At 42.7% G+C, this 24,834-nt stretch overlaps 1 protein-coding gene across 3 annotated transcripts in view; it reads left to right on the top strand.

The window, feature by feature from the left end:
* The window catches only part of FARP1 (FERM, ARH/RhoGEF and pleckstrin domain protein 1), a 381,868-nt gene that overhangs the window by 225,750 nt on the left and 131,284 nt on the right, over nt 1-24,834 (top strand). For all 3 annotated transcript variants that reach the window (XR_010318171.1, XM_064269973.1, XM_064269972.1), the window contains exon 3: nt 13,120-13,224. Coding sequence is in view for 2 of the 3 variants with exons in the window: in XM_064269973.1 (XP_064126043.1) it covers nt 13,120-13,224 (105 nt within the window). In the remaining variant the exon portion in view is untranslated. The remainder of the gene's footprint in view (nt 1-13,119; nt 13,225-24,834) is intronic.

The following is a 24,834-nucleotide window of genomic DNA, read 5'->3' as shown; positions in this document are numbered from 1 at the left end:
GAATTTTTCTGTTACTGCTACGCTATTTGTTATTTCTAAGAGCCCTACATTATCAAAATAGTCCTTTTTTAAAATGTTTTATGTTTTTTTTGTTTGCTTTAAACACTTAGCTATATAAGAATATAAATAATAGTGTTTTTGAAAGTTTCTTTCTTTACTATGCCCGGCATTATCCCAAGCACCTGGTGTCTCCCTTGTTTACCCTTTGAGGGAGTTCTGTGTAACTTGCCTGCTTCTCACTGCTGACTGTCTCTCTCCTTCCTGGGCAGTTAGAGTTTACTTTTTCCCCCTGTTGTTATTCAGAATTTTGGTGATCTCTCACCTGCCATCTCCTCTCATCTTTGCTGTTTTGTGTTTGTTTATGAATTTATCCCTTTTTTCATTGTCTTACTATCATTTCAGAGGAGTTTCTGGATAGAGTGGGAATCCATTGCATTACTCAGTCTTCCATATTTAGCCACAAGTTGGACATCTTTTTTTTTTTTACATAGTTGACATCAAGTCCCGTCTGCCAGTGGCATTGTGCTAACCTAAGAAAAATCAGCATTTATGGACAGGCCGATGGGTTCCTCTGAAAATTTCTCAAATTGCAGTCTTATGAACTTCCGTTTCACTGACAGCCTTACTAGGACCCGCGGGGCTGGGAGGCGTGGTGAGGTTGGGGAGGCATGGGGTGAACAGCGGGGAGTTGGGGAACCTGTGGAGACCTTTCAGGCTATGACCCTTCTCTCCTCCCTCACTGTGGGGGCAGAAGGGTCTCAAAAGAAGTACTAGTTTTAGGAATTTAAACTTGAAACATTGTTCACGTGTAGGGCAATGACAATAAAAACAGGATTACCTTTTAAAGGCAGGAATGACAAATTACCTCCTATACTTTTTCTAATATTTGCTGGGTATATCTGATTATCAAGTAAGAGAAATTTTGAAGGCCGGATTTTCACTTTATTCCACATCAAATTATTGGGTTGTTATTTCATTGCAGGAGCCCCCTTGGTGCAACGTGTAAATACTTGGCTACTAACCGAAAGGTTGCCATTTCGAACCCACCCAGTGGCTCTGCAGAAGAAAAGACCTGGCTATACGCACCCGTGAAGATTAAAACCCACCCATTGCCATCAGGTTGATTCCAGCTCATGGCAACCCCATATGGCAGAGTAAAACTGCCCTAAAGAGTTCCCTAGGTTGTAATCTCTATGGAAGCAGACTGCCACATCTTTCCCCTGTGGAGCAGCTGGTGGGTTCGAGCCTCTGACCTTTTGGTTAGCAGCCCAGTGCTTAACCGCTGTACCACCAGGGCTCTTCCTTGGCAGAAGTACAGCCAGAATGCTCCTTAGAGGCGAGAATGGCGAGACTTCATCTCATGTACTTGGGACATGTTATCAGGAGGGACCAGTTCACTGCGCCACCAGGGCTCCTTCCTGTGAAGGTCACAGCCTTAGAAACCCTACGGGGCAGTTCTGCTCTGTTACATGAGGTCGCTATGAGTTAGAATCAACTTGAGGGCATGCAACAACAGCAGCATTTTATTGCACTTTATAATCTTTTCATTAGAAAATGGCAGTGCTGAGTATGGCCTGTACTATCTCTGTCTCCGTATGGCTTAGAGAGGGGTAGCAGGGCACCCCAAAGGTGGGTTTCCATTTGTTTGTTTTTAAACTGTGATTGAGTCTCAGACTTGATGTTAGCTGCAATGTGAAATGGAGTCTGGAGAGCACAGCGAGAGCCGCCCCCGCACCACCCTGAGCACCTGTTACCCTGTGGTGGCTGCACACGGACTGGCTGCTCAGCGTGTGGTCTGTGGACTGGTGGCTGCATCACCTGGGAGCTGTCAGAAGTGCACATCCTCAGCCCTTGCCCCAAACCTCCTGAGTCAGCGTCTTCAGCGCCCAAAGGTCCGAGGAGATCCTGTGGACACCGCATTGGAGGAGCGCCGCTCTGGGTCACCCTTAGCTGAATTCTGAGGCAGATCCGGGCATGGACCTCTGTGTGGCTCTGCTCCTCAGGGGACATCGTCGTATGGCACATGGCTGTGCTGTGGCTCCCACAGCATTGCAGAGACTTGCCTTCGGGTTGGGAAAAGGGTGTCCTTCCCGGTGAGCACCAACTCCCCTGTCATAAATCTATGTATTAACATGCCTCGTCACCATCGTGGGACGAGAACTTATGCCCTGTGCCAAGCCCTTTGCCACAGACACGTTGCTTACATAGTTTCAGTTAGTTTTCCCACTTTTCACCATGCGGCGTCTCTGCCTATGCTCCCCGGCAAACTTCTACTCATCCTTCAAAACCCATTCAGACAGGCTTCTTTTAAGCCTTCTTGAAGACTCCATTCCCAACCGACCCCACTGTCAGAGAGTGTAGCTAGTTTGCTCTATCCTCTGATGTTCTACAACTTTTCATCAATATGTTCCACACAGCATTTACCACGTGCTGATTGTATGCCTGTATCTCCAGCTCAGAGAGGGAAACTTGTCTTACTGATTTCCATTGCTACAGTACTGGTCCAGTGCTCACACATAACTCATTCCGTAACTGTACTCTAGCCTCCTCAAGCCACCATGATTATTCATGCACTACCCACCTGGTAAAGGGCGGTGAGGAGATCTGAGATGGTAGAACTCGCCACGATTGTGTTTGTGACAGACTAGTTGAGAGTTAGTGCACTGTAGATCTTTCAATAATATTTTGATAGGTATTAACTTCAAGAAAAAGGGGACCAAGGCCTTTGGAAGGAGCCAGCCCCTTCTGCTCACCAAGAGCTTATCCTGGTAATCATGATTATATTAATCACAAAACAGGAAAGGAAAAAAAAAAAAAATCTTCCAGAAACAGCTTTCAGAAACCTCAGCAGATAAAGGTTTTGTAAATGTAGAAAAGCTTTATAGGTTTCTGTCTACAGGATTATTTCAGAAGAGCAGAACTTTAGCTTGTGTAAGTGTGGGGTTTATTTGTCCAGACTCTTTGAGAAGGTGGGAAGGGAGAGGAGGAGGAAAATAGACCCCCAACCTACAGTAAGAACTGCGTCTCTATTCTTTTAAGGAGAAAAGAAAAAGTCTTGCTTAAAATTTTATGTAATAGACGCAACCTGAAGGCATAGAAACATTTTAAAGGTACAATAAACTAGAGGAACTTTGATTCACAAGTTTTAACGGCTTGAAGCTGTATGTGAATATGCACATGATTTATTACTCAGTACTAAATCAGTACTTGTTGGCCAGACATTCCCCGAGAACGTAAGCCTCCTCCTAAAATTTAATTTTATAGCGCTCAGTGAAAAAACAATTCAAAACAGGAAAAGCAGTAGGGATACACAATTTGAAATCAGTCAGCTTGTTGGTGCAGTAGATTAAAATTCAAATGCCTTTTGGAACATAATTAAAAGTGGCCAATGAGAAAGAAGTGATAAGAATTTGATTATGTGGTTTCACTGATTGCTGGTTTGTTCTCCAAAATGAAACACTGTAATTACTATCCGGTCTGTTCTATAAGGAGTACACTTCTAGAATATTCTAATTAAGACTGGTAATGTGCGGGCTACATGTCAAACTCACAGTTTCTCAGAGACAGCGGGAGCCTTAAACTTCTTCCCCCACCACCGCCGACTCAAACACTTGGGGACATATAAAAAAACAATTCTTTGTCATCAGATCCCTTTCATATTAAATCGTTACTAACAGGTATAGGTTTTCAACGATGCCTGAGTAACCTGGCTTTCCTTCCTCACATATGATAGCTTGTGGAGCCTTAACTACAAATATACATACACATACACACATACACACCCAGGCAAAAACAAACCCGTTGCTGTCGAGTCAAGTCTGATTCATAGTGACCCTATAGGATGGAGTAGAACTGCCCCATAGGGTTTCCAAGGAGCAACTGGTGGATTCGAACTGCCAACCTTTTGTTAGCAGCTGAGCTCTTAAACACTGCGTCACCACACACACAAACATAATAGTCTTGAAGTAAGTTCCTCCTTTAGAAAATACCTTTACAGATAAATTTTCCTCAGGTTCTCTTCTTTGTATTCTGCCATCTTAATCCATACTGTTGCTACCATTTTCCACATTCAAAGTTCACTGACTCGTTCGCAGGTTTGTTTGCAATGAAGAGATGGTGGCTTTGTAGCTTTTGAATCCTATCATTGGCTTCCATTGAAAAGCCTATCCCAAATGCATTATTTGTGGCTATTTCCAAATATGTTCATTTTAATGCCTTTTTTTTTTTTTTGCCACAACACGTAAAAATATTCTTTGTGCTGAGAAACGTCAGCAAACATTCAGTGCACACAGATGGAAATTCGCTCACATACCCCATGATAAGACTCTTTGCAGTCACTCTGACTGAAGTGGGCACTGCCTCTCAATACTTCTCTAGGATCTAATGTAAGGAAAATATATCGTCTTTATTCTCTTGCTCTCAAAAATAGTTTTAACAGATTTTCTTGCAAGAGGAATGCAACTGGCTAATGTGCTCAGCTGCTAACCAAAATATTGATTCAAGTCCACCCAGAGGTCTTTTGGAAGAAAGACTTGGCAATCTACTTCTGAAAAATTGGCCATTGAAAACACTATGGAGCACAGTTTTATTCTGACACATATAGGGTTGCCATGAATTGGGATCTACTTTGTAGCAATTTTTTTTAATTGTAAGTAACTATCTCCAGTTATTTATAAATGTGAACCCAATTCCTCATTTACTTTTAAGCTGACTTATTCCTATCGGAGAGGTCCCTGGTTTGCACTGGACTGCTAATCAAAAGGTTGGCAGTTTGAATTCATTCCACAGCACCACAGAAGAAAAGTCCCGGAGATCTATTTCCATAAGATTACAGCCATCAAAACGGACAGATGTCTAAAAACACACCACCTACCTAAACTAACACAGAGACAGAGAAACTAAACGAACCTATAACAAAAGAAGAGATTGAAAAAGTAATAAAAAAAACTCTAAACGAAGAAAAGCCCTGGCCCTGACAGCTTCACTGGAGAATTCTACCAAACTTTCAGAGAAGAGTTAACACCATTACTACTAAAGGTATTTCAGAGCTTAGAAAAGGATGGAATACTCCCAGACTCATCGTATGAAGCCAGCATATCCCTGATACCAAAACCAGATAAGGACTCCACAAAAAAAGAAAATTACAGGCCAATATCCCTCATGAACTTAGACACAGAAATCCTCAAGAAAATTAGAGCCAATAGAATTCAACAACGTATCAAAAAAATAATTCACCATGGCCAGGTGGGATTCATACCAGGTATGCAGGGATAGTTCAACATTAGAAAAATAATCAATGTAATCCGTCACATAAATAAAACAAAAGTAAAGAAAGAACCACATGATCTTATCGATGCAGAAAAGGTATTTGACAAAGTCCAACACCCATTCATGATAAAAAAAAAAAAAACTGTCAGCAAAATAGGAATACAAGGAAAATTCCTAAACTTTATAAAGAGCATTTATACAAAGCCAACAGCCAACATCATCCTAAACGGAGAGAGATTGAAACCATTCCCACTGAGAACAGGAACCAGACAAGGATGCCCTTTATCACCACTCTTATTCAACATTGTCCTGGAGGTCATAGCCAGAGCTATAAGGTTAGATAAAGAAATAAAGGGCATCGAAATTGGCAAAGAAGAAGTAAAAGTAACTCTGTTTGCAGATGTCATGATCTTATACACAGAAAAACCTAAAGAATCCATAAGAAAACTACAAAACTAATAGAAGAGTTTCAGGATACAAGATAAACATACATAAATCAGTTGGATTTTCTGCATCAACAAAGAAAGCTATGAAGAAATCAATACCATTTACAATAGTCCCTGAGGAAATAAAATACTTAGGAATAAATCTAACCAGAGATGTAAAAGACCTCTACAAAGAAAACTACTGCAAGAAACCAAAAAGGACCTTCGTAAGTGGAAAAACATACCTTGCTCATGGATAGGAAGACTCAACGTTATAAAAATGTCTGTTCTGCCCAAAGTGATCTATAGATACAATGTAATCCTGATCCAAAGACCAGTGACATTCTTTAAGAAGATAGAGAAATAAATCACCAACTTCATATGGAAGGGAAAGAGGGCCTGGATAAGTAAAGTATTACTGAAAAAGAAGAACAAAGTGGGAGGCCTCACTCTACCTGATTTTAGAACCTATTATACTACCACAGTAGTCAAAACAGCCTGGTACTGGTACAATAACAGATACATGGACCAATGGAACAGAATTGAGCACCCAGACATAAATCCAACCACATATGAGCAGTTGATATTTGACAAAGGCCCCAAAACAGTTAAATGAGAAAAAGACAGTCTTTTTTACAAATGGTGCTGGCAGAACTAGATATTCATCTGCAAAAAAAATGAAACAAGACCCATACCACACACCATGCACAAAAACCAACCCAAAGTGGATCAAAGACCTAAATATAAAATCTAAAATGATAACGTTCATGGAAGAAAAAATAGGGACAACGTTAGGAGCCCTAATACATGGCATAAACAGTATACAAAACATTACTGGAACTGCAAAAACACCAAAAAAGAAATTACATAACTGAGCACTCCTAAAAGTCAGACACCTATGCTCATCCAAAGACTTCACCAAAAGAGTCAAAAGAGTACCTGTAGATTGGGAAAAAGTTTTTAACCATAACATTTCCAGTCAGCGGCAGGATCTCTAAAATCTACATATTAACTGTAAAAAGTCAACTACAAAAAAACAAATGAACCAATTAAAAAATGGGAAAAGGATATGAACAGGCACATCACTAAAGAAGACATTCAGGCAGCTAACAGATACATGAGGAAATGCTCTTGATCGTTAGCCATTAGAGGAATGCAGATCAAAACTACAGTGAGCGTTCATCTCACTCCAACAAGCCTGGCATTAATCCAAAAAACACAGAATGATAAATGTTGGAGAGGTTGTGGAGAGACTGGAACATGTATACACTGCTGGTGGAAATGTAAAATGGTACAACCACTTTGGAAATCAAGTTGGCACTTCCTTAAAGAGCTAGAAATAGAGCTACCAAACGATCCAGCAGTCCTACTCCTTGGGATATATCCTAGAGAAGTAAGAGCCATCACACGAACAGATATATGCACACCCATGCTTATTGCAGCACTGTTTACAATAGCAAAAAGATGGAAGCAACCAAGGTGCCCATCAGCAGATGAATGAATAAATTATGGTATATTCACACAGTGGAATAATGTGCACCAATAAAGAACAGTGATGCATCTGTGAAACATTTCATAACATGGAGGAACCTAGAAGGCATTATGCTGAGTGAAATTTGTCAGATGCAAAAGGACAAATATTTGTATGAGACAAATATTGTATTATAAAAACTCAAGAAATAGTCTAAACCAAAAAAAAAAAAAAAAAGAAACCCAGTGCCGTGGAGTCAATTCTGACTCATAGCGACCCTATACAGAGAAGAAAATGTTTTTTGATGGTTACGAGAGGGGGGAAGGAGAGTGGGAGGGGGAAAGGGGACTCACTAAATAGTAGACAAGAACTAATTTAGGTGAAGAGGTGGACAACACACAGTACAGGAGAGGTCAGCACAACTGGACTATACTAAAAGCAAAGAAGTTGCCGGAATAAACCAAATGCTTCAAAGGCCAGAGTAGCAGGGTGTGTGGTTTGGGGACCATGGTTTCAGGGGACATCTTTGACAACTGGCATGATAAAAACTGTTAAGAAAACATTCTGCATCCCATTTTGGAGAGTGGCATCTGGGGTCTTAAATGCTAGCAAGTGGCCGTCTAAGGTGCAACAATTGGTCTCACCCACCTGGAGCAAAGGAGAATGAAGAACACCAAGGACACAAGGCAATTACAAGCCCAAGAGACAGAAGGGGTCACATGAACCAGAGACTACATCATCCTGAGACCAGAAGAACCAGATGGTGCCCGGCTACAACTGATGACTGCCCTGACAGGGAACACAACAGAGAATTCCTGAAGGAGCAGGAGAGCAGTGGGATGCAGACTCCAAATTTTAGTAAAAAGACCAGACATAATGGTGTAAGACCAGAGCAATCCCAGAGGTCATGGTCCCCAGACCTTTTGTTAGCCCAAGACAGGAACCATTCTTGAAGCTAACTCTCCAGACAAGGGTTAGACTGGACTGTAAGACAGAAAATGATACTGGTGAGGAGTGGGCTTCTTAGATCAAGTGGACACATGAGACTATCTGGGCAGCTCCTGTCTGGAGGGGAGATGAGAGGGCCAAGGAGTACAGAAGCTGGCTGAATAGACACGGAAACACAGGGTGGAAGGGAGGAGTGTGCTGTCTCATTAGGGAGAGCGCAACTAGAAGTATATAAATAAATAAATAATTTTTTTTTTTTTTTTAGCAAGGTGTATAGAAGGTTTTGTATGAGAGACTGACTTGATGTGTAAACTTTCACTTAAAAAAAATGCAAAAAAAAAAAGATTACAGCCATTGAAAACCTTATGGAGCACAGTTCTACTCTGAAACAAGTGGGGTTGCTGTGAGTTGTACTCAATGGCAATGGGTGTATTCCTATTAGAGACATTTTCGGATTTACTCTCAGAGCACAGTCTCCCAAATAATCCTCATTGTCTGGCTTTTTAAGAGTCACTCTCTGTATGCATTGCACATGAAGAGTTAATAAGATTTAAGGGTACTCTGTTGTTCTCCGTCTTTTTTGGCACTATTGAGAACGCGCCCCCAGTCTCCACACCATCATCCATTGTTTGAGTTCTCCCAGGTACAGCAGGAGAACCCCCATATGACACGTTTGGGGTGAAGAGATTTTTGTGTCTTCCTTAAAATCCCTTCATCTCTTAACAATTGAAAGAACTAAAGAGCCTTCAAATATCAGATTTATTTTGCGTTTAAACTCCTATCCCTTGGACCTTTCAGAGTATGAGTGAGTGCAAGTTGTCTTGAATTCTGTGATCTTGAACAGAATTCATTTTGGGGTGAAACTCCAGAAGCTCGTTGGAGACAGGCACAGAGAAGTGATGTTGCATGCTGATGGAGTAAGTCCATCGTAGAAAGAAAGGCAAGGGTGAGTTTTCTTACAGAATGGGGAGAAGCAAAAATTAGCTGCGTCGGATCGGATGGAAACTTTGCCTGCTTCCTTTCGGGGAGACACTTTCTCTACAGCAGAATTTGGCCCTGGGTGCATCGAGGGAGCCGGACAGTGCCACACCAACTCCTGAAAGAAAGGGAAAGAGGACCCACGAACTTCTGACACCATGATGTCCACACACGTTTTAGGCTGTGTCTGCTTTGTACCTGTCGGGCTGTTAATGGCGAGTCCATGGAGCCATAACAGCACACTTAGCTGTGAAAGTGTCGTGTGGCGGTTGTGTTTAAACCTTTAGAAATACTTCTAGAGTCGCTACATACCGGCTTTCCTTGTAACCCCGAATGTAGCCAGCGTTCTCAGGGAACTTTATATCATGCTTTATAGGCATCTACTTTGCAGGATTTCAGGAGCTGTAAAGACACCATTCAAACTCTAAGTTGATTTCTCCTTATATAAAATTTTGGTATCAGAGAAATGCCATTTTGTATAAAGGATTTCTGTAAAACAATAAATTTGAATGATATTTTTAAAGACACCAAATTTATATCATCTATGAGCTCGATTCCAAGCATCTATTGCAAACCCACCTTTCTGCGAGGCGTTAGGCATCTGCTGTGCTCGTCTGGCAGGATAGCAGTGGTGTTTGAAATGCTGAGATGGTGCCATGGCTCCTGTGTCTCCACGAAGCCTCTTGTGATTACTAAGATGTGCTTAGTAGGTTCATAAAAATCTCTGCTAACTTAGCAAAGGGTCCAGTTGACACGCTAACTCCGCCTCTCTTCTGTGTGTCCCACAAAGTGCTCCGTCAAACGCCATACCCACAAAGACCCCCACTGTATATTGATTTTTTTACTTGTTTAGACTTTCAGCTTTAAATTGTTAAGTCTCATTTCCTAGACTCTGTAAATCTAGATGAAGTTATCAAATTCACTTAGTTCCAGGAATTCCTGGGGAAATGTGAGTGCCAGCTGGTCAGATAATTGATGGTTCATTTTTATAACAAATAGAAAATGTTGTCAGAAAGAAGGATTGTGAAACTGCTATGTGGTCTTCCTTTAAAAAAAAAAAAAAACTTATGGTATAGAGCTTCTTCTACGTCATTTTATCCCCTGAGCTGTTGTTATAACATTGTAGTTAATGTCAGCCGATTTCACTGAAGTGAGAAGTGGTTGTTCGTTGCCTTGGAGCTGGTCCGTGACTCATGGCGACCCCATGCACAGTGGAACCAAACGTTGGAATCCTCAGGGTATTCACGGCCTGATTTTCGGAATCAGATCACCAGACCTTTGTTCCTAGCCCTTCTTAGTCTGGAAGTTTCGCTGAAGCTTGTTCAGCATGGCAACACCTTGCCCTCCACTGATGATGGGTGCTGGCTGCGCCTGAGGTGCCCCGGCTGGAAATAGAATCTGGGTCTCCCACATGGAAGGGGAGAGCTCTACCACGGAACCACCACTGCCCCGGAGTGAGAGGAGGGCCCAGGATAAGTGGCTGTGCAGTGGTTAAACACACAGCTCTCTGGAGACTGCCGGAGAGCTTACACCCAGGACCAGGGACTGAAATGGAGCAGCTGGTTGTCCCCTGCTTTGGCCCAAACCTGCTTTGGCATAACTGGGTAAATTCCCCAGTGTATACAAAATAACTGTAGCAAGCCAGACTGCTCTACCAAAGTGGTATAAAAACTATCGGTGACCAGATCCTCACCAGCCCCTTAGTCCACTCCAGTGGAGAAGTGTGTGTGTGTGTGTGTGTGTGTCTGTGTGTGGCGGGGAGTGGGAGCTGTGTTGAAAGAGGAAGAATGGGAAGGGAAGTTACGTTGTGATCATACGCTAGTCCTGTCACTGGTACATGTGACATGACTCCACCAGTGACTCCTGCACCAGACATGCAAGGTCTAGAGCCTGGCAAGTGTGGGCGTATCTGTGGGCATATAGTGTGTGTGTCTTCTGGGTTTCAGTGGTGGGGAACATGGGAACATGATACAGCATCTGGAAAAAAGGGCTTTATTATTTGACACTGAAGCATTTTTTGTTTTGTTTTGTTTATTTTATTTTTTTTAAATAATTTTTATTGAGCTTTAAGTGAACATTTACAAATCAAGTCAGTCTGTCACATATAAGCTTATATACACCTTACTCCATACTCCCACTTGCTCTCCCCCTAATGAGTCAGCTCTTCCAGTCTCTCCTTTTGTGACAATTTTGCCAGTTTCTAACCCTCTCTACCCTCCCATCTTCCCCACCAGATAGGAGATGCCAACACAGTCTCAAGTGTCCACCTGATACAGATAGCTCACTCTTCATCAGCATCTCTCTCCTACCCACTGTCCAGTCCCTTCCATGTCTGATGAGTTGTCTTCGGGAATGGTTCCTGCCCTGGGCCAACAGAAGGTTTGGGGACCATGACCGCTGGGATTCCTCTAGTCTCAGTCAGACCATTAAGTCTGGTCTTTTTATGAGAATTTGGGGTCTGCATCCCACTGATCTCCTGCTCCCTCAGGGGTTCTCTGTTGTGCTCCCTGTCAGGGCAGTCATTGGTTGTGGCCAGGCACCATCTAGTTCTTCTGGTCTCAGGATGATGTAAGTCTCTGGTTCCTGTGGCTCTTTCTGTCTGTTGGGCTCATAATTATCGTGTGACCTTGGTGTTCTTCATTCTCCTTTGATCCAGGTGGGTTGAGACCGATTGATGCATCTTAGATGGCCGCTTGTTAGCATTTAAGACCCCAGATGCCACATTTCAAAGTGGGATGCAGAATGTTTTCATAATAGAATTATTTTGCCAATTGACTTAGAAATCCCCTTAAGCCATAATCCCCAAACCCCCGCCCTTGCTCCACTGACCTTCGAAGCATTCAGTTTATCCCAGAAACTTCTTTGCTTTTGGTCCAGTCCAGTTGAGCTGACCTTCCATGTATTGAGTATTGTCCTTCCCTTCACCTAAAGTAGTTCTTATCTACTAACTAATCAGTAAATAACCCTCTCCCACCCCCCCGCCTTGTAACCACACAAGTATGTGTTCTTCTCAGTTTATACTATTTCTCAAGATCTTATAATAGTGGTCTTATACAATATTTGACACTGAAGGATTTTAACAGGTCCTCAGGCCATGCCAAGGTGGGGAATGGACGTGCGATCACATGACTTTGACTGTTCATTGTTCTCCTGGGTTACTGACTGCTTCCTGAAATGCCCTGCCCTTATCAGAGAGGAGGTGAAACTGTAAAACCACTAGCTGTAGATAGCAGTATCTTTGAAACACTTTTCTTTCAGTATTTGATCTGTATGGTGGGATTTGATCCGTTTTACTAGTGGGTCATTGGAAATCCACTGGGTGGTGAGAGAAACCGAGGCATGTGACTGGCATCTTACATATCACACTCCCCTTCCCTGTGGGCTCAGCACACAGAAAATGTGTGGATTGCATTGAGTTTAGCAGGTAGCAGCAACACAGTGCCAGGTACTTTGCTGGGCAGAAGGAAAATAAAGATGAATAAGTAGCCTGAAACTTAATTGTGGAGACAGACTCCTAGATACTTAAATATGATACAGTGGAATCAGTAACTTTTATTCATTTGTGCATTCATTTCAACAAAATTGATTGGCCTCGTTGATATTGTAGGAACAGAGATGAATAAGATACGGCCTTTACCCTGCATGTGTGTGTGCCTGGATGGGAGTCTGCACAGAGGGCTAAGGAACCTAGAGGAGGAGCAATGAGCTCTGCATGCTTGTGAAGGGGCAGAAAGGAAAGGCACAGGGACAGGATCTCAGCTGTCACAAAAGGGGTCAGGGGTTGAGGTGGAGAGAAAATGGCAGGGATAAGCGTTCGTAGTGCAGGGAACAGCCTGAGTGAGGCACAGAGGTGCAGAGGGATGGCGTCCAGGGTGTCATGGAGTAAGTGGTGGGACGTGGCATGAGAAGGATGAGTTGAAGGCAAGCTGTGAAGGACTTGAATGGTTCCTCCTGGCAGTGAGGAGCCATGGTGTGTTTTCGTTGCTGCCTGTCTCCGAGGGTGTAACTCCTTGTCTTTTCTGTTCACAGCAAAGGGCTCCAGGGAAAGTGCTGCTGGATGCTGTTTGCAATCACCTCAACCTCGTGGAGGGTGACTATTTTGGCCTCGAGTTTCCTGACCACAAAAAGATCACAGTAAGTGATGTCCACTTAATGTTGCTATTTTACCGACCCAAGCCATGGTGTTTTCGATCACCTCATATGCATGGGAAAGCTGGGCAGTGAATAAGGGAGACTGAAGGATTGATGCTTTTGAGTTGTGGTGTTGGTGAAAAATATTGAATATACCACAGACTGCCAGAAGAACAAACAAATCTGTCTGAGAAGAAGTACAGCCAGAATGCTCCTTAGAAGTGAAGATGGTGAGACTTGGTCTCATGTACTTTGGACATGTTATCAGGAGGGACCAGTCCTTGGAGAAGGACATCATGCTTGGTAAAGTTGAAGGTTGGCAAAACAGAGGAAGACCCTCAATGAGATGGATTGACACAGTGGCTGCAACAATGTGCTCAAGCACAGCAATAATTTTGTGATGGCTCAGGACCAGGCAGTGTTTCGTTCTGTTGTACGTGGGGTTGCTATGAGTTGGAACCAACTCGATGGCACCTGACAACAACAACAACAATATATCCTTATAGCCAAAGAAAGGCACCAGTTTTTCCCTTCTCCCAAACTGAGCGGGGAGTAAGATGTTGCTATTATTTTCACTGTTTATTACCTTTTCCAGGCTTCATATGAGAGGCTGCTCACACATCTGCCAGACCCGGAGAAAGTGTTCTTGTTCTCACCATGCCCAGATGTGGGGCTGTCACAGCTGGTTTTGCCCAGTTCTCTGCAATAAGTGGGGAAACTAGTTATTCCGCAAAATACTTGGCATGGAGGGTTGTGGATCTCTGTCTCTAGGTGCTAAGTTGAATTCAGGGAACTCATTCCAGCTCAGCGGTCTGTTCCCTCCTCATCGTTTTTGTCTTGTTCGTAGCCCAGGTCAGAGCATCAGTAACAGTCAGGGTTTAAAAAGTCTAAGGAGAAAGGGATTGCTGTCCGCAGTCTGAGATGTGTTTCTCAAGGTTGGAAACACGCTAGTGAGATGACTAAATAATCAGTTGTTCTCTCCCCTTAATTAGACTCATCCTCTGGCTTACCAATCAATAAAGCTGATGCTGTGTTTACAGGCAAGTTTCACCTGGTGTTGACCTTGGATGCAGGCAGCCATCCCCCCAGAATCACCGCAAAGTATAGAGGATTCTTTTAATCAGCTTTTTTTTTTTTTTTATAGATTGTGCTTTCCGTGGCAGTAATGCTATTGATCCTAGAAATTAAGACCCTGTACTTAACGTGCCAGCTAATTGGTACCTGGCTTCTGAAGGGTGGTGAAAGGCTGCAAAGCCATTAGTTTGGCATGAGGAGAAGCTCAGGGAGCTAACTGTCCCTGAGCATGTACCGTGCCGCAAACTCAGCTGTAAGCTTCATGCATCTCATTTGTTCTTCGCATGGTTGTAGTTGTCAGTCGCTGTTGCATCAGATCTGAGTCGTGGTGACTTTATATACAACAGAAGGGAACAGTGCGTGGTCCAGCATCACCCTCACAATCACTGGCATGTTCAAGCCCATCGTTCTTCATATTAGGGGGCAGCAAACTTTCAGTAAAGGGTCAGATTGTAAGTATTTAGGCTTTACAGGCCATGTCATCTCTATGGCAAGTACCCAACTCTGCCACTGTAGCACCAAAGCCGCCACAGACGGTATGTAAACGGATGAACAACGCTGTGTTCCAATAAAACATTACTTGTGGACACTGACGTTTGAATTTCATGTAATTTTCACATGTCATGACATATTCGTTCTGTTTTGACTTTTTTTAATCTACTTTAAAATGTAAAAGCCACTCTTAGCTTGTGGACCATCTAAAAACAGGTGGTGGGCAGGAATTGGCTCTGTAACACCCCCTGAGGTCAGTATTTCATCATCCACATTTTACACCGAGTGTATTCAGAGTAGTAACCTGCCCAAGACTGAACAAGGAACTGGGTAGCCAGGTGTATAAGAGGGCTCACACCCAGCGCCGCTTAGCCAGAGGGTGCACTTTCTCAACAACCTCCCCCTGCTCCTCAGATCTCCACCTCAAGGAGCTGCACAGAGATGAGCAGCAGAGATGCGTATGTAAGGTTTCCCACGTTGGTCTGCTGAGGATAGTAGGAAAAGCTCTGAATTAGGGCCTGTAAATCTGTGTCTAAACATTTCCTTTGTCAGTTAGCAGGTGGGTAGATGCTTAACTTCTGTGATTTTGCTGTCGATCTGAAAACTGGGAGTAAGAAATGTTTTTCAAGATTATTACGAGGGTTAAATAAGAAACTTTAATGAACCCCCGTAGGGTTCCTGGCACATGGTTCTTATTGTTGTTAGCTGCCAGTCGAGTCGGCCCCCAACTCATGGCAGCCCCATGTGTTATTAGCTGTTGTTGGGTGCCATGGAGTTGATTCTAACTCATAGCAACCACATGTGACAGAGGAACCGATAGGATTTCCTAGGGGAGCAGAGGGCAGGTCTTTCTCCTGCAGAGTGGCTGGGTGAGTTCGAACCGCCAGCAGTTTGGTTGGCAGCCAAGTGCTTAACTGTTGTGCCACCAGGGCTTTTTGTGTCACTGTAGGTCTCAGATACCTGTTTTATTTGATTCTTGTATCTGCTGGTTAGCTTATAAACCAACGAGGCTAGCCCACCAATTTGTTATAAAACGATATTGGTCCCTGATCTGATAAAACAATTCCCATTTCTTATAAATAACTATTGTTGAAGTTTGGGAGGAAGATAGGCATCTCTGGGTTCATTTCCTGGCAGGCGTGCCTTCTAGGGGCTCAAGGTCATGGAAACCGTGGCTGCTTGTGATGTTGGGGTTGGACAGACTGACTTCATCTGGGCAGACTACCTGGCTCCCTTCTCCCTGGGCCTCGAAGTGAGGCCATCTGACAGGAGGGGTCTCTGAGGAACATGCCAGACACAAAGGAGAAGGAGTATTGCAGAACCGAGGATGGCTGAACATTTAGGGGGCCAGCAGAGATGAGACTGTGGGGGCTTGATCACCATACCGGGAGCAGCATGGTTGTAGCTGACAGTGGCCGTTTTGATGGGGGCCACACACACGCACACACACACACACACATATTTCCACACAATAAAAATTTTTTAAAAATATATAAAGACTACTAATTAAAAAAAATACCATGAGGCATGGTATTTTATATATAAAACAAAACATTTTCCATTTTAACAATTTTTACTGAACAATTCAGTGCTGTAACTATATTTACCATATACAGCAATCACCACTATCCATTTTCACATATTATCATCCCCCTTTACAGAAACTCATTACTCTTTAAGCAGTAGTTCCTTGCTTTCCTCCTCCCACCCACCTCTGGTATAACCACTGATAAACTTTGATCTCTACAATTGCCTGTTCTAGGTATTTCATGTAAGTGGGATCGTACAATATTTGTCCTTTGTGAACTTACTTATTTCACTCAGCATAATGTTTTCAAGGTTCACGCATGTTGTAGCATGTATCAGGCCTTCATTTCTCTTTGTGACTAAGTACTATTCCATTGTACATGTGTGCCACATTTTGTTTATCTGTGTATCTGTTGATGGATATTTGGGTTGTTTCCACATTTTGGCTATTGGTAATAGTGCTGTAATGAACACTGGCATACAAGTATCTGTACTCTGCTTTTAGTCCCTTAGAGTGTATCCCAGGAGAGGAATTGGCTTTGGATTAAAACTACTGCTGTCGACTCAGTTCCAACTCGTAGTGACCCTATAGGACAGAGTAGAACTGTCCCATAGGGTTTCCAAGGCTGTAATCTTTAAGGTTAGCAGCTGGTTAGCATCCCAGCGCCTAACCCTTTGCACCACCCGGGGAGGATGGCGCGGGAGCGGCAGTGTTTTGTTCTGTTTTGCATAGGGTCGCTATGAGTCGGAACCGACTCAGTGGCACCTAACAACAACAATCATTAAGAATGCAGACTGCCCCATCTATCTCCTGTGGAGTGGCTAGTGGGTTCGAACATCTGACCCTTTGGTTAGCAGACAAGCACTTAACCACTACGTCACCAGGGTTTCTGGCTTTACATTATTTAGTTTAATTATTTACATAACTTGATAGGCTTTACATTTTTATTCCTGCCACTTGTACCTAATGTACAACTTCGTCAGATGCTGGATTTGGCAAGGGCAGGATCTCAGACTTACCCTGGTCTTGGTCAGGAACCAAAGAGGCTGTCTCTTGAGAAGAAGGGTAATGCTGCGGGCCAGCCACCCCTGCTGTGAAGACCCCGTGGTTATAATCCGTTTCCAGCTAGCTCTTCTTCACACTTCATGGGATTAAGTTCTGGGGAAGACAAGTGCAATTGGAGAATAATCCTTTTGAGCTTTGGCACAAAGAGCAGTTAATTAACATGCTGAGATTTGGTCTAGAGGCAATCAGTGTAAGCAGGATTCCAGGGAGATGTATTATGGGTCCCCTGTTGTACAGGCGGAACCCTGATGGTGCAGTGGTTAAGAGCTCAGCTGCTGACCAAAAGGTCAGCAGTTTGAATCCATCAGCTGCTCCTTGGAAACCCTGTGGACAGTTCTGCTTTATCCTATAGGGTCGCTATGAGTTGGAATCGACTTGACAGCAACGGGTTTGGGGTCTTTTTGGTTGTACAGGCAGTCCCCAGATGACAAATGAGTTCTATTACTAAGTCACTGTCTTTAAGCTGAGTTTGTACTAAGTCAGAACAGATAGGTATGGTTCTTATCCAATGTCAATTAGCCAAATCTTTGTCTTAGTATATAGTGTACCTTTTTATGCATAAAAAAAAAATTAAAGAAACACTTCCACATACACTAAAACATCGTTAACATAATAATATACCACTACTAGTAATAATGTTTTGATGCATGTGGAAAAGTAGTGCCTGTTTGTTATTATGAACCAGTGTATGGTACCTTAGATTTTTAATATAATAGGCTTCACAGGAATTGGTAAGTTGGATAGTCATAACCCAGGACTACCTGTACGTCTCCTTTAAAAATGCCGGTAATTTCTGAACTGTTTAATTTTGCTGGGAAGTTATCTTGAGGGGCCCTCCCTCAGTAAGCCCCTTTTCCTGCTTCTCTCTCCCCACTAGGCTCCCAGGAGGTCCAGCTGGTAGGGGGCAGCATGCCTTGAGGATGTGAGTTTTTATTCACTGATCTCCGCAGATGGAGCAGGAAAGCGTCATCACAAAGACAGTAGACACAATGCTGCACCTTCTCAAGGCTGGCCTTTGTGTCTGGCATGAAAAAACGACCTCTCTGTTCTCTGCAGAACTAGGCTTTTCAGTTTTAAAGCAGTATCTCTGAGTTTGAGGTACAGCATTTGACCTGAGGCTAGAACTAGAAATTGGGAAGGAGGCATGAAGCCAGGCTAAATAGCCAGTGGGGTCGGAGGACTTATAGTTGTGCTTGTTCAGGGCACTTCCCAGTCCCAGCCTCAAGGACACAGTGTGAAAGGTATGCAGTCAATGAAGCAAAAAATAGATGGTATCTTAGGCTGGGTTCTCTAGAGGACAATGTGAAAGGTATGCAGTCAATGAAGCAAAAAATAGATGGTGTCTTAGGCTGGGTTCTCTAGAGAAGCAAAACCAGTAAAGCGTATAAATATATATAGAGAGAGAGGTTTATATCCAGGAAACTGCTCACTTGGTTGTAGAAGCTAGAACATCCCAAGTCCGTGGGTCAAGATAGAGACTTCTGATTCATGTAGCCAGAAAGGCTGGCAAACCCAAGATCATAGGTCAGAGAGCAGGGCTCTTGCTCACAGGCTGTGAAGATCAATGAATCCCAAGATTGGCAGGCAAGACCACAGGTAAGCTGCTAGTTCAAGTCCCAAGAACCAGAGGTCAGACAGACAGGAGCCAGCTACAGGATCCAGAATGAGCAAAAGCCCCCTGAGCCTTGCCAGAATGTCTGCTTATATTCGATGCAGGTCACGCGCCCAAGGAAACTCTCTTTCAAAACTGACTGGCTACTCACAGCAGATCCCGTCATGGCAGTGATCACATTATAGCAAATCTCAACACGGAAGTGATCACATCATACGGCTGCCAAACTGCATCACTGCCAAGCCACTGAGAATCACGGCCCAGCCGAGTTGACACACAGTTTTAACCATCACACATGGAAAGGTGTTCTTGAAATGGATAGAATGTTGAGAAGAAGATGTTAGCACTGGATGCATAGCTTTTACACCTCCCCAAACAAAAAAACACACATAAAAACAGGCAGAGCAGCTGCTTAGCAAAACAGAAAACTCATGGCCAACATTTATGACAAAACTAGGTGGCAAAGAAACCCCTAGATTCCAAGTATTAGTGGTTTGAGACAAAATGTCAGTGGCAAAGGGCCTGCATGCCATCAGTGTCTGGGCAGGAACAAACAGGGAAGCAGCGGGCCATCTGATAAACCACAGGAGAAGTTGTTAGTTGCCATGGTGTTCGCTCTGATTCACGGCAACTCTGTATAACAGCACAAAATGTTGCCTGGTCCTGTGGCACCTTCATGATCGTTGATATATTTGAGTGCCTTGTTGTAGCAGAGAAGAGAGCCCCGGAATAGCCACTCTGTGTCCACTGAGCATTAGATCGGACCCATTTGGCAGCAGCAGCAGCGGCAACTGGCGAGGCCCAGAGGGGCTGGAGCAGTGTCACTCCCGGTGATCATTAACTGACCTTATGGACAGGACACCACACTGGAGGAACTACTAGGAATAGAATCAAACTTAACAAAGGACAAGAGAGAGGAACAAAAGACAAAGGGGAGGGAAATAAGCCAGGGAATCTCAGAAAACATGCCATCACGCTTTTTAACACTACACGAAAACTGTAGAAGAGGAAGCTCTTTGAGATTTGAAAAGCTACTCTGAACCATGCCCTCTTCTAAAAAGTTTGATAAACAAATTTCACATAAAAATGAGAACAGAAAGTTAATTGATTGTTGTTAGGTGCTGTCAAGTCGTTTCTGACTCATAGTGACCCCTGTGTACAACAGAATGAAACACTGCCCAGTCCTGCACCATCCTCCAAATGCTTGTTATGCTTGAGCCCATTGTTGTAGCCACTGGGTCAATCCATCTCTTTGAGGGTCTTCCTCTTTTTCACTGACCCTCTACCAAGTGTAATGTCCTTCTCCAGGGACTGGTCCTCCTGATAACATGTCCAAAGTATGCAAGATGAAGTCTTGTCATCCTTGCTTCTAAAGAGCATTCTGGGTGTACTTCTTCCAGGATGCATTTGTTTGTTCTTCTGGCAGTCCGTGGTATATTCAATATTCCTCACCAACACCGTAATTCAAATGCATCAATTCTTCTTTGGTCTTCCTTATTCGTTATCCAACTTTCACATGCATATGAGGCAATTGAAAATATTATGGCTTGGGTGAGGTGCACCTCAGTCCTCAAAGTGACATCTTGCTTTTTAACACTTTAAAGAGGCCTTTTGCAGCATATTTGACCAATGCAATGCGTCGTTTGATTTCTTGACTGCTGCTTCCGTAGGCGTTCATTGTGGATCCAAGTAAAATTAAATCCTTGGGAACTTCAGTCTTTTCTCCATTTATCGTGCTGTTGCTTATTGGTCCAGTTGTGAGGATTTTTGTTTGCTTTATGTTGAGGCATAATCCATACTGAAGGCTGTGGTCTTTGATCCTCATCAGTAAGTGCTTCAAGTCCTCTTCACTTTCAGCAAGCAAGGTTGTGTCATCTGCATATCACAGGGTTGTCAATGAGTCTTCCTCCAATCCTGATGCCCTGTTCTTCTTCATATAGTCCAGCTTCTTGGATTATTTGCTCAGCATAGAGATTGAATAGATATGGTGAAAGGATGCATCCCTGACTCACATCTTCCCTGACTTTAGACCATGCAGTATCCCCTTGTTCTGTTCGAATGACTGCCCCTTGGTCTGGGTACAGGTTCCTCATGAGCACAATTAAGTGTCCTGGAATTCCCATTCTTCTCAGTGTTATCCACAATTTGTAATGATCCACATAGTCAAATGCCTTTGCATAGTCAATAAAATACGGGTAAACCTCTTTCTGGTGTTCTCTGCTTTCAGACAGGATCCATCTGACAAGAGTAGTGATATCCCTGGTTCCATGTCCTCTTCTGAATCTGGCTTGAATTTCTGGCAGCTCCCTGTCAATGTACTGCTGCAACTGCTTTTGAATGATCTGCAAAATTGTGTGATATTAACGTTATTGTTTGCTAATTTCTGCTTTCAGTTAGATCACCTTTCTTTGGAATAGTTATAAATATGGACTTCTTCCAGTTGGTTGGCCAGGTAGCTGTCTTCCAAATTTCTTGGCATAGATGAGTGAGCACCTCCGGCGCATTGTCTGTTTGTTGCAACATCTCGATTGGTATTCCGTCAACTCCTGGAGCCTTGTTTTTCGCCATTCCCTTCAGTACCATTGGTTCTTGATCATATACTGCCTCCTGAAATGGCTAAACATTGACCAATTCTTTTTGGTACAGTGACTCTTTGTATTCCTTCCATCTTCTGTTGATGCTTCATGCGTCATTCAGTATTTTCCCCCCAGAATCTTTCAATATTGCAGCTGGAGGTTTGAATTTTTTCTTCCGTTCTTTCAGCTTGAGAAATGCCAAGCATGTTCTTGCCTTTTGGTTTTCTAATGCCAGGCCTTTGCATATGTCATTATAATACATTACTGTGTCTTCTCGAGCCACCCTTTAATGTCTTCTGTTCAACTTTGTGTTTCATCATTTCTTCACTTTGTTTTAGCTACTCTACATTCAGGAGCAACTTTCAGAGCCTCTTTTGATCCATTTTGGTCTTTTCTTTCTTTCCTGTCTTTTTAATGACATCTTGCTTTCTTCCTGTATGATGTCCTTGATGTCATTTCACAACTCATCTGGTCTTCCGTGATTATGGCATTAAAAAAATAAACAACAACATGTTGGTCTTGCCAAAGGGACCTGATTGGATCCAGTTGTCAATTTGCAGAACCTACAGAGGACTAAGGAACATGGTGAAGAGTACAATGAGCGTGCAGAGCGCAGAATTCAGACTCTGGGAAGCTCTACAGGTCAACAGATAAATTGTAAAGAATAAAAAGAGATGGAGGAGGAAGCTGTAGCTTCAAAGATACGTAAAGGATTTAAAATTTAGCAAAGACCAAACCTCTAGTGTATGATATTGGTAGGCAATGTTAACTATACCATGGACTGCTAGAAGAATGAACAATTCCATCTTAGAAAAAAATTCAACCAGAATGCTCCTTAGAAATAAGTATGGCGAGACTTCAGCTGTCTTAGTTTAGACAAGTCATCAGGAAAGAACACTTGCTAGAAAAGGTCATCATGTTCGGTAAAGCAGAGGGTCAGTGAAAACAAGGGAAACCCTCCGTGAAATGGACTGACATAACAGCCAAGGCGATGGACTCAAACACACCAACAGGCATGAAGATGTGCAGGACTGGGCAGCGTTTCACGTTGTTGAATCGTTCTGTTGTGTATGCGGTCACCATGAGCGGGAGCCAACTTGACAGCAACTAACAACACAAACTCTAGTGTATAAAGGTGCACCGTGTGGTGATGACTAACAAACAAATAAGCGAATAAATGAATGAGTGAATGGATGAATGATGTCAGAAATGGTTACCTGAAAAGTCTGAAAGTCTTGGTTAAGTTTAGAGCGGGGGGAGGGAGGGGATCAGGTTTGAGATGCGGCGGCTGGCAGAGTTCTGTTTCTTGACTTGGGTAATGATTTACAAGCGTATTTGCCATTTAATATTTCACTAGATATACATTTGTTTTGTGTAGTCTTCAGCATCTGTGTTTTATTTTTAAAATAAAAGGTTTAAAAAGTGCAGGGGGGCAGATAATAAAACTGAAGAAGCAAACTGTAGTTTAAAGTGACCAAAATAACCCAAGTGAAATCTTTTGAAATGAATTTCTTCAAAGCTGATGCATATTGAACAAATGATTTAGAAGTAGTTAGAACAGTAGTTGGTGTTCTGTACGTACGTAGCCTAGGGTTTATTGCTAAGCTGTGGTAAAAGGTTAAAGTCCCCAAAGGTTACAGTTTTCCTCCAGGCACAGGGTCCCTGAAACTCCAGATGTTGTGTTATAATATTAAGTCTTGGTTTTATTCCAAAACTTGCCTTTCTTTTTAACTGGTATATCAGATACTACTTAATGAATTCAATGTAGGGGAAAAGGCTTGTACTCCATTTGGTTTTGCATTGTGGTTTACAAATCTAATTCCTTTTTTATTTAAAGCTTTTCTTGTAAATAAATGAAAACCTACAGTTTTCAGGTCAAATTTTATTCATACATTTCTGCAGCAGATCAGTGTCGTTAGAACAAAGGGATTGCGCTAAATTAAAAGGGACTTAATAGACAGACAGATACGAAGCGTGGTGCTGGAATGGGTATCAGTTTCAACAGCCCGACAGTAAGGACAGTTTTTAGTCAACTAGAGGAATTTGAACCTGATCTGAGTATTTGATGAGGGGAAATTTTACAAAATAGAAAGATAGAAATCAGTGGGGAAAAAAAGATTACAGAACAGCATGACCTCATTTTGGTTTTATGAAAGAATATGCATAGACCCATGCCCATTGTGGGTAAAAAGGTCTGAAGGATGTATGCTAAGGCCGTGGTTCCTGAAGCAAGGTCCCAGGACCTGCAGCATGAGCGTCGCCTGGGAGCTGGATAGAAATGCAGATCTTCTTCCCCACCCCACCCCACACCTAAAAAAAGACCCAGTGCCGCGGAGTCGATTGGGACTCATAGGAAAAGGGGGGAGGGGCGGCAGGGTGTGTTGTAATGAACTCTGTATGGACTCGACAGCACGGGTTTTCTGGGTATGGGGCAGTTCTGCTCTGCCCTGTAGGATCGCTACGAGTCAGAATGGACCCAGAGGGAAAAGGTATACATATATATATATGTTTGGTTTTAGGTTGATTTCGATGCATCCTTAGCGTTGAGAGCCAGCTCACTGAGGTGTTAACAGTCATCTCTCGGTGGTGGCATGTGTTTTTTCTTTTCTTTTTGCTTATCTGAATTTTCTAATCTTCTGTAATGCATTTGGATGAATTGTAGATGAATAGAAGGTTATTTAAAAATCGATTTTTTGTGGAATCCCACACATTTTGATTTGTTGTGTTTTCATAAATTACTTTCTAATTTTCCTTTTGCTTTCTTCTTAGACCCCTAGGTTATTTAGGATTATGTTACTTAGTTTTGAAATATTTGGGGATTTTCTGTAGATCATTGTGCCATTGATTTTTAAGTTAACTCCATTGTGATTAGAGAATGTACTTTGTATGACATGAAGCCCTTAAAAAATTTTTTTATTGGTATTTGTTTTATGACCCAGGATGCGGTCTATCTTGGTAAATGTTTCATGTCTACTTGGAAAGAATGTGTACTCTGCCATCGTTGGGTAGAGTGTTCTTCCTTCTTGTCCTTTTTGTGGTTGTTCTATAAATGACAATTAGGTTAAGTTGGTTGATATTATAAGAAACTTCCAACAGTATACTTCCATTTCTTCTTTTTTGGCCTTTTTTTTATTGTCATACGTTTTACTTATACATGTTATAAATCACTCGCTACATGGTCGTTGTTATAGGATAAAACATTTTATATATTTATACATGTAGATACCATTTCTGGTCTTATTATCATTTCCCTTCTCCTTGAAGGA

The sequence above is a fragment of the Loxodonta africana genome, chromosome 17, assembly GCF_030014295.1.
Source record: "Loxodonta africana isolate mLoxAfr1 chromosome 17, mLoxAfr1.hap2, whole genome shotgun sequence".
In the NCBI taxonomy this organism is placed as follows: Eukaryota; Metazoa; Chordata; class Mammalia; order Proboscidea; family Elephantidae; genus Loxodonta; species Loxodonta africana.
Note: the sequence above shows the minus strand (reverse complement) of the source record. Positions and strands in the feature narration are given on the sequence as shown.